Consider the following 17,253-nt stretch of genomic DNA (forward strand, 5'->3'; position numbering starts at 1 on the left):
AACTTTTTTTTGAGAAAATTTCATAACGTCTCATTACGAAAATCGGTAGTTTTGGGAAAATACACAGTATATCGATTGACATTCTAAAAAAATTGCACATTTTGCCGTTTAAACCCCAAAATTAAATACAGCTCAATATATTTATCGGTGCTGTAAATGCATTTTTCCCTTGGTTTTCATAATTTCTCACTTGAGTCTAAATCCGATCAGAAATCAATTGACCCCCCCCCCCCCCTTCGGCTCTCGGAGCAACAATCTCAAGAACTTGTATTTGCACATTGTCAAACATAAGTTGACATTCCCCAGATATATCTCGTACGGTTTGGATTTTACGTGATATATCTTACATACTCGACTTTTTTCTGTACTGTTAATCGATTTAGCAGTGGTAAAGACGTTTTTAATTTGGGCCTATTATTAAGAATGAAGACAAAAACTAAAAAATTTACGACAAGACTCTAATTTTGGGAGGCAGAAAATTGCAGATCTAAATGAGAAAATATAGACCCCTTCAAAATTTTGGCTCTCGAGTTTTCCCGTTTACGCACGTGGGGCCAGGCTGTCCCATCACGGTCTGATCTACAAAAAAAATGCGGGAATTCTTTGCTCAAAAAAATGTGACGACAGCACGTTCTTAACCATGCGAAATGAGGTGAGAACTCTGCGTCTCTTTTCCCGCATTTTTTGTAGATCTACGTAGATCTACGGCGAATATGAGACACTCTGACACCACGTGTATATTGTATATTTTCATTCTCAAGACCAAGTACAATTTCAAAAATTTCGAAAAAATCTGAAACCGTGTAAAGTGTGTAGGTGGCAGGCGGCTGCCCTCCTTGTTTGAGGTCATCAAATTATGCAAACTACCATTCATGCTGCCGAAGAGGTGGTAAAAGGAATAAGAAGAAGAACAGTGACAGGTATAGGACGACGCATAATTTTATTACCACACGTCCTCTAACTCTCTTCTCTCTACAATACCTCCTATCTCATCCGTTTTCCCTCGAATGTTACTATTAGTATTTCTAGTATTGAGGGGAGGTAGTTGTATTACGATTTTTGAACATTTTTTGATTTGTGTCGTTTGGAACGGTTTTGTTACAGCATACAGTAATAATGTATGTTTTACCAAAATTCACGGTTTTGGGTCCTGGCAAGAACGGAGATTCGGACAGCCACGAGAATTTTTTTTAGCTTTAAATCTATTTTCTGTAAAACGATAATAGAGTTTTTCTGATATTCTTCAAGTTATTTTTTAATAGAATTTTTTAATTTAAAAAAAACTAATTTTAGTTTTTATCTTCGAGCATCAGAAAAAAAATTAAATTTAAAATTTTTCAACAAAAACAAAGAAAGATTTTTTTTTGAAAAAAATTCTTTACATATAATTATAACCCATTTTCGAAAACAAATGGAACGAAAAATTGAATAACATCACGGGTACGGTGGCTAAACAGTTACGCTCGTGCCAAGACCTGAAACCATGAGTTTTTGACGATTTTTTTGCTAACAGCTACCCATTTCCCCATGCTTATTATAGAAAAAATATCTGAATAATTCATAAGCGCCTCTACTTAAATTCGTAGTTTCTTTTCGTGAGTAGGTCTATAGGTCACCTTCCAGGCCCTCACTAATTAGAAATCCTGAATATAACTAATTTAGTCATCTTCCTGCAGTGCGCGATCCGAAATATCACATTTATTACATAATTAATGGTTATCGAAATTCCAAATTGAATTCTAATAAATTTTCAATTTTTTGACTAATCAATCTGTTTTAATAGAATTTTTTTCAAAATTTTCTGAAAATCGCTCCCCCGCTTCTTCTTCAACTTTAAATTTTCTATCACATGTTGTTCTTTCCCATCTAAAAACTTTCTTATCATCCGGCCCCCTCCTTCACTTGTCGAAAACAATTTTGCACTTATTATTCACTCTTTTTTTCAAAGTTTTGCAAATAAAAAATCTTTGTTTTTTTCAGTACGTTGCAAAAAATGATTCGCCATGAAAGTTCGGATTTTCTACGACAAAAACAGGCACAATGGGAACGGGAGAAAGGTTTTTTGCCAATTTTTAATTGAAAAAAAAAATATTGAAACAAAATTTCAGCCGAATCAGAAGCTCGATCCGAATGGTTTCCGTTTGGTGAGAATTTGACGCCCGGTGGTGGATCTCCATTGAGGAAGTTTGAGCCAAAAGAGTCTGTGGTAAGTTTTTAAAAAATTTAAATTGAAAAATGATTTAAAAAATCATTTTGATCGAAAAATCACATTAGTTTTAACTAATTTTTCTTTAAGAAGTAAAAAAATCGATGAAAATTATCAGAAAAATTGGAAAATTTGTGATGGATCAATTTTTTGATTGACGATAATTATGAAAAAAAACTTTTATTTTTCCGGAAAAAAAATCGGAATTTGGAAGATTTCGGATTTTTTTCGACTTCGTTCCAAAGGGAATCCAAAATTAGAGATTTGAAAAATGGAAGTTTTTGAAAATATAATATTGAAACAAATTTGGCCGAAAAATTGTCTAAATGTTTTTCTTTAATTTTTACAAAAAATTGAAATTTTTTGATTTTTAAAATTTATTTTTTTCAAAAAAAACTGAAATTTTACATTCGTAATGTGCTTTTTAGTGAATTTTTTTAATTGTTAAAAATGGAGAAACGAACCGATTTCTGAAAAAAAAAACAGTTTTTTTCGGAAAACCTTTAAACAAAATCATTTTAAAAATTTAGTTTTTTTTTTAATTTTTCAACAAAAAATTGAAATCCTTATTCTCGATTTTTATGTGATGACGTCATCCTTTTTCTCTGCAAAAATGCCCAGAAAAATGACTATGACGTCACAATTTCTGAAAATTATGATGGAATCTTTCTCATAATGTTACAAAGAAATTCTATGTTTCCAGCCCATTGATCAATGTATTGTAGCGTAGAAATCATTGCTTCATCCTAGAAAAAAGCAAAAAAAGCATCCCTTTTCATATTTTTCCGACCAATTTGCTGCTACCATCCAGTTTTGACCTACATTTCCCCCCAATGTCTCCGTAATCACTTTTTTATCACTAAAAAAGATCTCCGATAAAGGGTGAAAGAGCATGTGATGAACCTCTCTCTTATCAGTAGGCATCGGGAAAATGTTGCCTTATTTTAATACCTTCACTCGAGGGAATTCGAAATTCGCAAACAATTCCCCGTTTCATCAATGATTTTATGACCTCCCTAACAAGTGTCAACCGGAATTTAAAAATTGGGGGAAAAATGACAAAAAAGGTTATCACACTACATATTGAGCACATACACACGCCAATCAAAAATTGGCTCATTTTGATTTGGGTGCATTGATTTTTTTCTCGTCATAATCAGTAGTTTTGTCTAGAGATATTAGTGTCGAAAAAGAACGTTGCTGATTAAAAATGGGCGGAACTTTTTTTTTGCAATCTTGCGGCACGGTTTTTATAGACTTTTAAGCTCTGTCGTTTTAAATTCTTTATCGTAATTAAAAAATCACAATTTTCAATATAGGATTTAGCGTTTTTTTTTTCTGAATTTCAGAAAATTTTGGGTATTTTAAAATGATATCCCCATTTTTGAAGGATATGTTAAAGTAAATTCTGCAGGATTTTGCTTAAAATGTTCCATGTTTCGCAATAAATTTCATTGAATTCATCAAAATTCTAGCAAAAGGAAAAGCTTTCCTTTTCCACTGGGCTCATCAATTGGGCTCAGTGTGCCGGCTGCTTCCCGGAGCATTTCGAAATACTTTCTTTTTCCATCTTTTGGTCACTTTTTTTCCATTTCACCAGATGGGCTTTCAATACTTTCGCTCGGAACCTCTTCAATTTTTAATGATATTTTATCGATGAACATATATTCGAAGTTATAATTATCGGATTTTCATTAGAATTTACACGTTTAGTTTTTTTTTTCGATTGGTGGGTGCATGCAAGGCGATGACTAAACAAATGAATCAGCATCTTCCTACAGAGAAAAAAAAACTAGAAAAACTTCAAAATTACACTTTTCGTGGTGCTGCCTTTTATGTGAACGAAGAAAATTTGTAATTTCCAATTCAAATTCGAATATTTTCAAATTTTGGCGGCGTTCTTTTAGAGTTTTAGGATAATAATTACGCCTTGGTAAGCAGGGAGGCTATTTCCTTATCGAAAGTTGAGACGGGTGTAGTAGTGAAAATTGAATTATATTTTGCTTGCAAGAAATACAATTTACGAAATTTCCCAATGGATTGTGGCGGTATATCGGAGCCTATTGTGGCCTGATTCGTTCCTTGTAACTACACTACAAATACAGCGAAAATAAGTGCAAGAACACAAATTATTAATCCAAAAAATCCAAGATATGGACGGAGTTGAAGGCTCCGCCCTTTTCTTGGCTCTCCATTTAAGGCTTTTTTGGCGGTTTTCAAAAGTATTCTAGTTTTGAAAAAACCTTTCTCCCTGGTAATCTGAATTTTATTCTCGATGAATTTGAATTCTAAAAAAAACGGTGGGCTTCTTCTCCATCTCTTACGACATTTCGTTGTTGTTTTTTCTTCCCTCTCTGCGGCGGTAGCTGTATTCAAATGCAAACGATTGAATCTTTTCAATGAATCTCAATTTCTGTGGTGTGTGTGCGGGAGGACAGTCACACCGTAATCCGATTAAGTTCCTTCTCGTTCTTCTCACTTTCTTTTCTCCCCCCCCCCCCCCCTCTACTCCTGCTGTCACCTCCATTTTTTCACGCTTCGTCGAAATTTTTGCCGGGCTGCTTTTTTTTGAGTCTCAATTTCGATTTTCTCGGGCTTCTCGTGTTTGAGAATGGTTGGGAATTCTCTCACACGGCCATGTGTAGATTTACGAAGGCCGTGTACTCCCCGAAGAAAACATGATTTTACAGTTCTTGCAAAATTTTTTTTGAAAATCTGTTTTTCTAGGGAAAAATTATAGGAATTTGAATTTCCCGCCAAACATTATTTTGAATTTTCTGCAGAAAATATTGGAAATTTGAATTCACAAAAAAAAATTAGAAAATTTCAATTTCCCACAAAGAAAAACGAATTTTTGAATTAAAAAAAAAAACTATTTTTAAAATGTTTTTATCTAAAAATTCTAATTTTAGAATAGAAAAATAGCAAAACAAAAAACAAATTCCTCTACTATTTGTACTAAAAAATATTGACTCTTTAGATGTTTATTGAAGTACTTAATTGTTTTGCAAAACGTGAACTTTTTCACTTTTTTCTCATATTCACGAAAATTTCAATTATTTCAGGAACATTCTACTAGTGAAAGCAGTGAAAAAGCTTCAACAAGCATGCATCAAGCACCCGCCACGTCTACGGACGAAAACCCGCCGATTGAGGTGAGCTTGAAATTTGAAATATTTTGACTTGAAATGGAGAAAATTGGACTAATTTGGAATTGTTTTTTTTTTGCGAAAACGCAAAGAAACCCAATTTTTGCCTCCAAAATCAGCTAAAAATATTCCAAAATTCAATGTTTTTCGTTTGAAAAATCTAAATTTCTGCTAAATATATTATTTTTCAGAGCGATGTTCCAATGCACCATGTCTATCCTTCTCACCACCATCATCAACATTATCAATTGCCACATCTACAACAGCATCCTCATCCATACTCATATCCATTGTATACATTTCCATATCCAATTGCTCCCGCATTCCATCAGGCTCAAAATCCTCCGATGACGTCATCAGTGGCTTCTGGAGCTAATGGTGAACATCACCATCAACCACAACAGTTTTTTGCTCCACAATATCAAGTGATCCCGGCTGGTGCCATTCCTGTCAGCACTATTGTAAAATAATTTTCAAAAATGATTTTAAGAATAATTTCGACATTTTCAGAATATTGATCCATCGCAAATCTGTCCGGTTGATCAGATGGGAATGTGGACATTACCACCACCGACTGGCCCCAATGGAAGTATGATTATTATCTAAACGCGCTCCACGGCCAGTTGCCGACGCTCCGCCCCCGAATCATGGGTCTCGTTAAGTATTTGGCGGCAAAAGTGTGAATTGAAATGTTTTCAAGCGTTTGTTGTCCTTTTTTGTGGTGTCAAAATGTCTCATTTTGGATGTGTCTCATTTTCTCAAAATGTCTCATTTTGGACAAAAAATACGGGAGAAGAGACGCAGAGCTCTCAACTCATTTCAAATGGTTACGAACGTGCTGCCGTCACACTTTTTTTGGCCAAAAAATTCCCGCTTTTTTTGTAGATCACACCGTAATGGAACAGCGCCTGGAACTACGTGCTTTTTAGATGTTTTAAAAACATAATTTCAACCGAAAAATCATTAAAAACAACGGAACCACCAAATACCTAACGAGACCCATTGTTTGGGAGCGGAGCGTTTTCAATTGGCTGTGGAGCGCGTTTTCACAAAATGAATTTCGTAACATTATTAACTTATTTCAGTGCGTTATGGTATACCAATTCCGGCGCCACTTGTTCCACAAATCACTTCATCAATAATGGAAGCATCCAAAATGACGTCATCTACACATACAAATGCAACAATTTTGAATGCAATGACTGCGTCAACGTCTTCAAATGATTCTTCATCTGAATCTGGAGTTAGTGGTGTAAAGGAAGCAAAGGATGAGAAGAAAAAGTCAAAAATTCAAGCAGATGAAAAGCTTCGGCACGAGGAAAGACAATCAACTTCGGATTATACAGGTGCACATTTTGGAAAATATGTTTGAAATTTCGTCAGTTTTGGTATACGCGAATCTTTCCGAAAATCTAAGAATTGCCCAAAAATTCTCAATTTTGAAAAGTCTTCCAGATGATGATCCGATTCCATTCACCTCACGTCGTAGCATAACTGGATCTGTATCCTACAACTATGCTGAACAGATTGCAGAGCGTCGCCGCGTTGAGCAGCAACAAGAGGATCGAGAACGACAGGAAATGCTAGAAGTTGAACGACAACGACGAGTTTTGGAGGATCGACGAAATTCTGAAGAAGAGATTCGCAAGCAAGCAGAGCTGGACAGGGTTGAGGTGATTAGAGGAGGTCTTTGGGTTACTGTAGCTCGGTTTTTCTTGCAATGAAAAATTCAAGCCATTATGAGGGAGCTTTTTTTTTCCTAAAAAATATTGAATGTCATCAAATTTGCAAGGCTCCGCTCATATCTTGGCGTTTTTTTTTTATTTTTAGAAAAAATGTAGAAAAAAATTTTTTAAAGAAAAAATCATGCTTTTGATGCAATTTTTTAGGAAAAAAAAATCAACAAATTCATATTGAAAATAGGAATAAAACGTAGACAAAAATGTGTTCATATTCTGAAATGCGTTTATTTTAATGTGAAAAAAAGACATTTTTTTTCTCCAAAAAAATTGGAAAATCACAAAAAAATTATCGAAATTTGAAGTTTTTTCGGTATTCAAAAAAAAATGTTAAAATATTTCAATTTCCCCCATTTCAGAAAGATCGACTTCGTATGGAACAGGCGGCTGCTGCAATGGAAAAAGCCAGAAAAGAGGCAGAACTCGCGAAACGTGCCAGAATCTACAAACACGTATTCCGCGGTGCCGAAGAGGAAGGTGGCACCGAGCAACTCGAAGAGCTCGAGCAAAAGATTCTCGGTGTTGATATCGAGACGGGACGACGTCTTTTAAAGGAAGTATCTGAAGTTGAGTGGCACAAAAAACAAGATGAGGCAGAGATTCGCAAAAATGCACCACCGCAATCCGATAGAAGTGCTCACAACTTGTCGTCGTTGAGCAGTGGAAATCAATCGGCTCGTGGAAGATCTTCTTCGATTGTAAGCCTTGGTTTTTCAGTGTTTTTATGAGTTTTGAATTCGCTTTTCTTGATGTTGTACAGCTTCTATGTGCGCCTTTACAGAGCTCACCGTGCAAACCGGACACCTCATTCACAAGGAATTCGATTGGAAGGAGATCAGTGAGAACTACGAGTCGGGAGAAGCAGCAAGAATCACCGAAAAGGTACGTGTGAAGCTTGTTGAGCATTGTGATTCGTGGAAATTGACAGTTACATAACTTTGCTTTGTGTCCACTAGGAACCTCGTAGCACTGGCATTTTAGACGGAATTATGAGCACATCGTGCTTTTGTATCTTTTATAAGTATTGATGTGCACATTTGTGATTTTAGACCATTGAATCCTGCTTATTGACACTAAAATAGTGTAGAACGTCCATTTTTTATTGCGTTTTTTACCCCAAAAATGCAAACATTGCCGCCCACCTACATGAAGAAGAAATCAGTTTATGATATTTTTCAAAGAATTCCCTGTTGACACACATTTTTCCAAAAAAAGGAAGGTATCTTTCAGTCACTTTCCCAGTTACTCGTCTCCTTTTTCTCACTTTTCCATTCGAAAAACACATGTATTAACTTTTGCTTTGCATACATCAACAATATAGACTTCCCAATATTTTTTGTACATATTTACAACAATCCACGACTGCACAAAAACGTATTTTGATGTGCCGTGGGAACCTGGAGACGAGGGAAAAGAGAAAGTGAATTTGGTATGCAAATGTGTGTGTGTATACGCTCACTTTTTGTGGCTGTGTGGGGGCCTTCCTTTCACTCTATTTTAGTGCACTGCACCCCGTTTCGCCGCCAAAAATGGCAAGAAATGGGAGAAATTGGCGCATTTTAGATAGATTTGAAGTGACAAATTGCACCCCAAACGGCTGCCCCTGCGAGCAGATGGCTGGACGAATTAGGATGTTTTTTTTTTTGAATTTTTGAACCTATTTTTGGAATTTTAACAGACTTTTTGTCAAAACTATCATTTCAAAGAATCCTTTCAATAATAGGAAATTTCAGTTCAAATGTTCAGTTCTGTCAGTTCTCACGCGATTCCAAACTTCTTTCTATTGAAAAATTAAAGTAACTCTAACACCACGTGTCGATTTACGCAACTTGTGTACTCCTCGTGGAGAAGTGTACATTTTTGTAGATGATCCTACAGTTTTTGGCAAAATTGTTCTAGACAATTTTATTTGGATATATTGTGAAAATTGTTTTTGTCCATATACAAGTTATTAGCTTTTTTCATTTCCCCTAGCTGTAGACTCTAGCTATATCATCTCAGATTATTTTTTCGTTGTTGTTAGTGACAGCTTCTCGCTTGATTGCTTTTTGCCCTATTTGCCACAATAATTTCGCAATCGTTTTCTATATACGAGCACATAGATATCCACTTATTCGTTGTTTCCGCTTTGACCACGATACTCTTATACTCTTCTTCTTGTCGATTCTCAACTACTAGATTCCCATTAAGACGTTCATATTTAATGTTGTGTCTTCTCTTCTAATCCCACAATGATGAACACAATCACATTAAACTCGTCGAGATTCCGTTGTCGGTTAATCCCATTTTCCTTCCCTCAATCATTTGATTCTCGACCCTCAAAGTTTTATGCAAATTTGAGTCTTTTTTTAGACCCAAAATGGCAAAACTACCGAATTTCGGAATGAGACGTTTTGAAAATTTCTCAAATAAGTTATGGCAGTTCAAAGTTTAGGAAAAAAAGGCAAATTTTCAGGTAAAATCAAAACTTTTTCCAACTTCTCGGTGACGCAGCGTCTGGAACTTAATTTTTATTTAACTATCACTTCTTAAAGACTTTTTGGTAATTTTGGGTCAGAAAAATCAAATTCTCAGATTACGGTACTCCACCTTTAGGATCGCTAATATAGCTTTCATTTAACTTGTCTTAGTTGTTGTAAACCAGCATTTTTTGATAACCCATTTTTGTGATTTTGGGGTTTTTTAATCCTTTAAAAATACTGATAGAAAGTATATGATTGTCAAAGTAGTACTCTCATATTCCTCTCACATTTACATATGGCTAATGAGTCTGCGTCTCTTCAACTATTCTTCTCTCTCTCTCTCGCATCGTGTAGATCATACCAATAATAATAGTAATGATACAAAGGAAGGAACGAGAGCTCATTTTGCATGAATATTTGTGAATTGTGGTAGTGTGCATTAATGGTGGTCTCGGGAAATATAGATGGATGCGTATTAGTTTTGCATAATCTGTTCATAAAGTGTTCTGAACTCTATGCATTCCGTATGATCGTCGCAGCGGCGGAACTTTATTTTTTTATGGGAAAACTGCTCACTTCCGGTCTTTTTATTCCATCGAAAATGTTCCTCTAAATATTTTTCAATTTTCAGCTCCGATCAAGCAGTGCAACACCCGTTGGCAGCATCTACTCCAGTTCGTCGACCGCCTCGACAGCCTCAGGCTCTTCCAACACAAGACGAAATCCACGTGGCGAGAGAAGTACCTCTCGCAAATAAGTCTACAACTCCGTCGCCGACAAGATCTGAAATGCTCCGATCTGCGGCGATCTATTGTCCCATAAATCGGGATCCGTTGTCGCAACGAGAAGAACTACGGGCCATTAATAGGGTGGGCCATTTTATTGGATTGTCTCTTGTGGGTTAGAATATAAAAAAGAAGTACGAGAAAATTTGTATGAAAAAGGCAAAAAATGCCAAGAAATGGGCGGGGCCTATTTTCGGACCTTCCTTATAGTTAGCTTGTTTTAGAAGTTTTTAAAAATAAAATTTGGGAATTTAAAATAATCTATATAAATATCCGGATTTATGGATAAATTTATATTAATTTCAAAAATATTTTCCCTTCATTTTACAACTCTACAGTTTTCCTCTCATACTTTACAAAATGACCGGAAGTGTTTTGAAAAAATATTTCAAAAAGGTGTCATAATGTGAGAGATTACTGTTTTATAAATACTGATAAATATGGAATTACCTAGTCGTCATTTACTCGTAGACGGAGGTATTATTACACTTGTAACACTGATCATCCCTTTTGTACACAAATTACTTTTTCTCCCTTAAAAAAAAAGAAAATTTGAATTTCAGTCGACCAGCAATACGGGTGCTTATCACAACAACAATAACAACAACAATAGCAAATTTGAGGGAGCCGGTGTGAGCAGATATAATGAGATTACGGTAAGTTGCATTGGGACTAACTTTTTAGACATGTGGTGTCAGGCTGTTCCATTGCGGTTTGATCTACAAAAAAAATGCGGGAAATTGCTTGTAGATCTACGTAGATCAAACCGAAATTGGACACTCTGACATCACTTGTTTAGTGTGCTTGTTCCTGCGCAGTTTTGACTATATAATCTAGTGAAAACTATGGTTTGGACTTACTTAGGGTTACTGTAGATTAGGGCTGTGCGGCTGATGACTCGGCTGATGGAGACAATCAAGTTTTTCAACGTGTTAGCACTGATCAATTAAAGAATATTTGTATTTGCAGTATTGGCTGAGTCATGAGCTTCTTATTCTAGAAAAAAGTTTTTAAAAAAGTGCACACACCTTGACAAAACAGTCGGCTTTTTGAATCAGCCGAGTAACTCGGCTGTCGGCTGTCGGCTGATTGGAAAAACGAGTTTTTCTGGAAGGGGTGTGCACTTTTTTAAAAACTTTTTTCTAGAATTAGAAGCTCAAGACTCAGCCAATATGGCAAATACAAGTATTCCCTAATTGATCATTGCTAATACGTTGAAAAACGTTGATTTGCTCCATCAGCCGAGTCATCAGCCGCACAGCCCTACTGTAGATAGATTTTTTCTAGCTACTTACAGTAATACTTTCTACGAATACTGCCACTGACAGTCTGCCAGCGATCAAAAGGTTGTAGTTGATTCTGAAAGATTGAACAAATTTCTATATAGAATAATAAATTTATTCTCCTACAGTTCTACGATTCTCAACCATTGTTCTCGAGTTTTATCCTTATCATTATTCCTCCACATTTCTATTGAGAAGATCCCAAAATAGAAATGGATTTTTCGACACATTCCTGCCGCACCCAACAGTTTGTGAACACAGATAGTTGCATCAACAAGCAATAGGCTGTTGTTGAGTGAGCGAAGACACAACACGATATCAAACACGTACTGTTCGCTTCCTTCCGCTCTCTCTTTTTTTATTCCATTTATCATATTTCTCTCTTTCTGTTTTCCTTTACTTTTGCCCACTCCCACTCGCCACTGCTGCAGACTGTTTATTTAAGCTTGAAGAAGAAGAAGGAAAAGCCGACAGTTGGAGAGATTGAAAGATAGAAAGAACACTTGGTCATTGATGAGAAACATTAGGTTTTTTTTTTCTCTTTTTTTGCGTTTTGCCGGTATCTCTATAGTATTGTCATTTGTGACTCATACGTCGATTTGCGATTTTTTTGTTTTATTTTTTGTTCCAAATAGATGCCCCTAGATTTTGTTGCATTTTATTATTTTTTGGAGCAAAATTCCAAAATTGATAAGAGAAACCCCCTCAACCTTCTCTCTCTTGACGACGATGATAAGCATTCATTTTTGACATTTTTTCGCTTCTTCACCTCATACGTCACTGCTGCTTACCCCCGTCCGGTTTTGTGCATATCTACCACCACACCCCTTCAACAGTTTTGTTGTGACCTACTACAGGTGTTTCACGTCATTTTTTCAGTCATTTGACGTCTTTAACCTGAAAAAGCAGGGTGACTTTGATAATAGAATTAGTCAACGATTTTCTTCGTCGCACAATTGTCATATTTTTCTCTGAAATTCGGCTGGAATAGTTTGAATCAGAAATTTGTCGTTTTTTTAAAATTGTGCTTCGATCAACTTTTTCAGGATTTTTTTTGGCCTGGGTTTTTTCCAAATTAAAATTGTCGATTCTCGCTGAACTCTTGGCTGTATAGGCTATTTTGAAAATTAAAAAAAGAAGAAATAGATTTTTTAAAAACTGAAAAAAATATAGAATTCTATAAATTTTTGCCGCATAGCCAAGAAATGGGCGGGCCTTAAACTTGGGCAACTTGGCGGGCACCATTCAATTTCGATCTGCACTATATTAAATTAGGAAATACTACAGAAAAATTTGTTGGAAAATCCACCCAAAAATTGTAAAAAAAATTTTGAAGGAAAATGTAGTTTTCGGAGTAACGATTTCATTTCTAAATCTAGATTTTTTAAGTGAATACTGTAATCAGCCTCCAAGATTCACGTTTAAGTTAGTTTTCTGAATATCAACTTTTTACACTAATATCAACTTTGTATTAGTAGTTAGTTCCAAAATCCTCAGTTTCTTTTTTTTAATGTTTTAGGGTTTCAACTATTGATTCACACCGATTCGAGGTCATTTCCACACATGTTTGCCTTCCTTTTTTTGCTCAACAAAAAATTAGTTCATATGTACTCTCTCTGTCTGTCTAGTTTTCTCATTTCTCTCCAAATCTCAGACATACAGTACCGACAGACACACGTCACCCCCGCGCACACTCTCATGGCTATTATTTTATTTCGACACGTCTTGTCTATGCGGAGCATTGAAATCTAGTCTCACCGATTTTTTTCCACGTGAAAGCATGAGTCTATTGGGGAATAGGGGTATCAAATTTCATATATTCATTTGATTAATGTTTACCTTGGATTGTTTTCTGGCCCATTTTCTTCAAAGCTCTCTACAAAGAGTTTCATCATTGGTGCCAGGCACTTTTATTGTTTTTTTTTTGCTTTCATTTCGGAGCCAAACGGAACCAGATGACACACCTTTTCATCCGTAAAACAAAAATGTTTGGTTCGAAAATAGAACCTATTTGGTGATCATTCAACATTGCAGAACCCTTATCACCTATTTCTCTCTATCCATGACACTTTGCATAAGAAGGTGGTGAGAGAGAGAGAGAGAGGTTATCACAACATTACTCTGGGCACAGCGCCCCCTGTCAGAGAATTTCTCGTCTATTATCAATTCATTTCCTACCGTTTTTTTTGTCGCGTCTTGTTTTGATGATTGAAATTTGTGTATTGAACATTTTGATCGAGCATATTTGAATTATAAGTTTTTCACAGATTTTCGATATTCCGTTTCTTAAAAGTTCCTAAAGGGTCCTTGTACATAATTAGGATTTTCAAAACAATCATACTATAACCTACGTGGAAGTACGGAAAATTACTGCACGATCTCTCCGAGATACCAGGAAGTGTATAGGATGAAGCTCCTGTTTTCAAAATTGTTGACCATTGCCTCTAGGAATCTCTATCACGACCGTCTCTGTCGATTTACGCTGCTTGTGTACTCCACGAGGAGAAGCGTGATCTTTTTTTAGTGGAGGAATTGCAGAATTTTGGGTTATATGATTGATAAAAAACGTTTTTTCCAGTTCTTTCTGCTATAAAAACAGAAATAGAAAATTGTAGAAAATACATGTACGATTCTCCTTGGAGAGTACAATAGATTTTTATATCATGATAGATTCATTCTTAGTTCCGGATACCTTTGTCAGAAAGCACTAGCCGAATGGAAAATGAATAAGCAAATCGGCGAATCGAAAAATGAATAGTTAGAGAAATAAATGATTTGAGATTGGATCGTAAATTATAAGGAGGCACATCAGTCACAGAGTCACACAGACGCGCCGCTAAACGTTGGTTTGATGTCCGTCCGTCCGTCCGGACAAGAGAGGCCTAACACCACGGTGTGTTTTGTGTGGAAAAGAAAAAGAACGGACAGAGAAAGATAGCTGCTGATTCTACTGCTGCTGCTTTTGCTTCTGCCGCAGTCTTCCTTGTCCTCCCAGCTTTTTCTTTCATTTTTTTCGGTGTAATACTACATTGATAAGGGGGCAATGTCATTTGTTGTGTATGTGTGCTCAACTAAAGTGACCAGTCTTGTTTTTTTGTTGGTTTTTCGTTCAAATTGGCAGAAAACAGTCTGAATGTACCGAATATAATTGACACAATTTGTAGAATTTTTTCCAAATTAAAAAAAATTAATTTGACAAGTTTTTTGTGAGTTTTTTTGTTGAATTCCCGCATGTCGAATTTTCAGATTTTTTTTGACGGTAAAAGGAATTTTCAATTTTTACACTTATATTCGGCACATTAATACTGTTTTCTGTCATTTTTTTTGCGAAAAAAAGCTCACAGACGAACGAACAATCTTTGGTAACCTGTTGTTACAGGCTATCTGTTCCGCCAGATGTTCAAAGCTTTTTTTCTGATTTTTCTTTCTTTTCTTCACTCTCTCTTCGCTTTTGTTCAATAGAAACCGTCGTGTAAACCACGCACACATTTTATAGCCGTAACGGCAATAATATGTATGTGGATTTTATTTACGAAGAAAGATTCAGTGTACCTCCGCCAGTTTGTGCCAAAATCCTCATTTTGAATGATGAACATGTGCGCGGCATATGTTTCTCTATTTGCTAAGCAACTTTTGTGAATAATACCAATTGAAATCGGAGAGATTTTCTATGAAAACTCGATTAAAACTCGAATTTTAATTTTTGATAAAAACAATTGTCGTGAAATAAGATGCCGCGTACGCAATGCACATTGCGTACCTGGCAATGGATATCACGCGCATTCGCATGAAATTTTTCTTCAAATTTTTCCCATTTTCGCGCTGAACTCTTTGAAATTCGAGATTTTTCAATAGTCTTTTGCTTTAAAATATAAAAAGTAAGTTGTCATTTTTATTAATTTTTCAATTTTTTCAGCAAACCGCACTTTTCGGACCAATTGCCACACGTAACAGCATCAGAAGAGGAACAATGAGAGGAACTGGACTTCCATCACCGCCATCAGTTCGAGTTTCGACACAAAACCATCAGAATCAGCAGAGAACATCTAGTTTCGATGAGAGCAGTAGCGGAGGAGAAGAAGGTGGCAGCATTTCACCAGATTTGGGACATAAGTGAGTAAAATCTGAAACTTTTTGTGGAATTTTCATTTTATCTTCAGGAATTTTGAATCGCCACTCCCGTCGTCTACTGAAAACGTACATCCTGCATCGAATTCACCGCCAATGAAACAAATTGAAGGATTTGAGTTTAAGGTAGCCAATATTTTTTTTGTTGCAAATCTTCATTGTTCTTAAATAAATGATTTTCAGACACCAACACGAGCACGCAGCGCACTCAGTTCACCGATGAGCAATTTCATGAACGGCGGAGACAACGATTCACCGATTTCTCGTCCGGCTTCACGTTTGATGCAACGTCTGGAACAGAAGGGCACAATTCGCAGAGATGATGAAATTATTTCACAAGAGATTCGCCGCGTCGCAGAGACGAATCTCTCACGATCACCGTCTCTGGCGTCACTTCGTGGTTCAATGTCGAATTTGGCTTTTCGTGCGAGTCAACTGAATCTGGCTGGTACTTCTGGAGAATTGCCGCCAAATCTCACTAAATTCGCGAGCGTGGTACGGTGGTTTGAGCGATGATTAGTGGCTCAGGACTTTTTGCTGCTTGTGTAGACTCAAAATGAGAGCGGACCGAAATTTCGAAAAATTGAGCTATTTTTAGCTTAAATCTCCAGTTTTGTCAATGTTCCCGTGTCACAGCTACTGGAAATTGACTTATATTGAGTTACCATCTCTTATTGCATACTCTAACCATCTATCTCACATTATCTAGTTTATTACGGTACTTTTTAAGCCGATAGGTAACCAATTTCGATAATTTTTGGTTACCTATCGGCTTTAAATGCGCCTTAATCAACGAGGTAATGTGAGATGAATCATAATTTTTAAAAGTTTTTAAAGAGAATTTCCTATCGCTGCGACACTGAAAAGCTAACAGAATTTCAAATTCTAGCTAACATTAGTGTTTTTTGTTGGAATTTTTACGAAATTTGTTCATTTGAGCACCTTTTTGAGTCAGTAAAAGCAAAAAATCTAGAATCGTTAGTCCTCCTTTAAACTTTTTGAATGTTAAATTCCTTAAATCTCCATTTTTCAGAACTCACCAGCACGTCAATCACTGTCATCAATGAAAAAGACTACGGATCGTCAAGCTGCAGTTCTTGAACGTCTTGGACGTCTCCGCGAATCACTTCATGCCGGCAAGAACTACACACCGCCACGCAACGGAATCTCATCATCATCACGTATCACAACTCCCGCTCAGACTCCGCCAATCTCACCGCGCCCTGTTATGTAGACGTGGAACATTTTGTAATAAAGTGCCTTTTCCCCTTTTTAGTCCCCTTCCTATCATTCTGAGCCATTCCTCTTCCCTTCATCATCCGATTGTCATGCTTTACCCGTTTTGCATTGTTCATTTCCATTTTTTTTTCCCTTCTTTTTCCCATTTTCTAGACGGTAATTTCACTTTCAGCCCCCCCCCCCCCACTCCTGATTATTTTGTTCTATCCAATAGACGTGACAATTGTTTTTCTTAAAATTACGGATACCCTGCTGAAAAGCC

The 17,253-nt window shown here is 36.3% G+C and overlaps 1 protein-coding gene and 1 non-coding gene across 5 annotated transcripts; one reads left to right on the top strand and one right to left on the bottom strand.

The window, feature by feature from the left end:
* Positions 1 to 1,993: 1,993 nt before the first annotated feature.
* On the top strand, positions 1,994 to 16,986 carry T23B5.3 (the record flags this gene model as incomplete). Of its 4 annotated transcripts, NM_001136400.6 has the most annotated exons (15): positions 1,994 to 2,057; positions 2,109 to 2,206; positions 5,272 to 5,361; positions 5,547 to 5,816; positions 5,866 to 5,944; positions 6,441 to 6,701; positions 6,811 to 7,028; positions 7,454 to 7,792; positions 7,876 to 7,976; positions 10,188 to 10,425; positions 10,905 to 10,997; positions 15,541 to 15,737; positions 15,785 to 15,878; positions 15,936 to 16,247; positions 16,786 to 16,986. In NM_001136400.6, the coding sequence occupies 15 exons, from the start codon at positions 1,994 to 1,996 to the stop codon at positions 16,984 to 16,986; spliced, it is 2,655 nt and encodes an 884-aa protein (NP_001129872.1). The 4 variants fall into 4 exon arrangements, with proteins under 4 accessions (NP_001129872.1, NP_001370056.1, NP_001293978.1 ...); NM_001383223.2 differs by lacking the exons at positions 1,994 to 2,057; positions 2,109 to 2,206 and having other exon boundaries at positions 5,314 to 5,361; NM_001307049.3 differs by lacking the exons at positions 1,994 to 2,057; positions 2,109 to 2,206; positions 5,272 to 5,361; ... (4 more) ...; positions 7,454 to 7,792; positions 7,876 to 7,976 and having other exon boundaries at positions 10,345 to 10,425.
* T23B5.5 lies at positions 4,646 to 4,695 on the bottom strand. Its single transcript, NR_056845.1, has one exon. It is a non-coding gene; the product is annotated as an Unclassified non-coding RNA T23B5.5 (non-coding RNA).
* Positions 16,987 to 17,253: the final 267 nt, after the last annotated feature.

Source organism: Caenorhabditis elegans, chromosome IV, assembly GCF_000002985.6.
Source record: "Caenorhabditis elegans chromosome IV".
In the NCBI taxonomy this organism is placed as follows: Eukaryota; Metazoa; Nematoda; class Chromadorea; order Rhabditida; family Rhabditidae; genus Caenorhabditis; species Caenorhabditis elegans.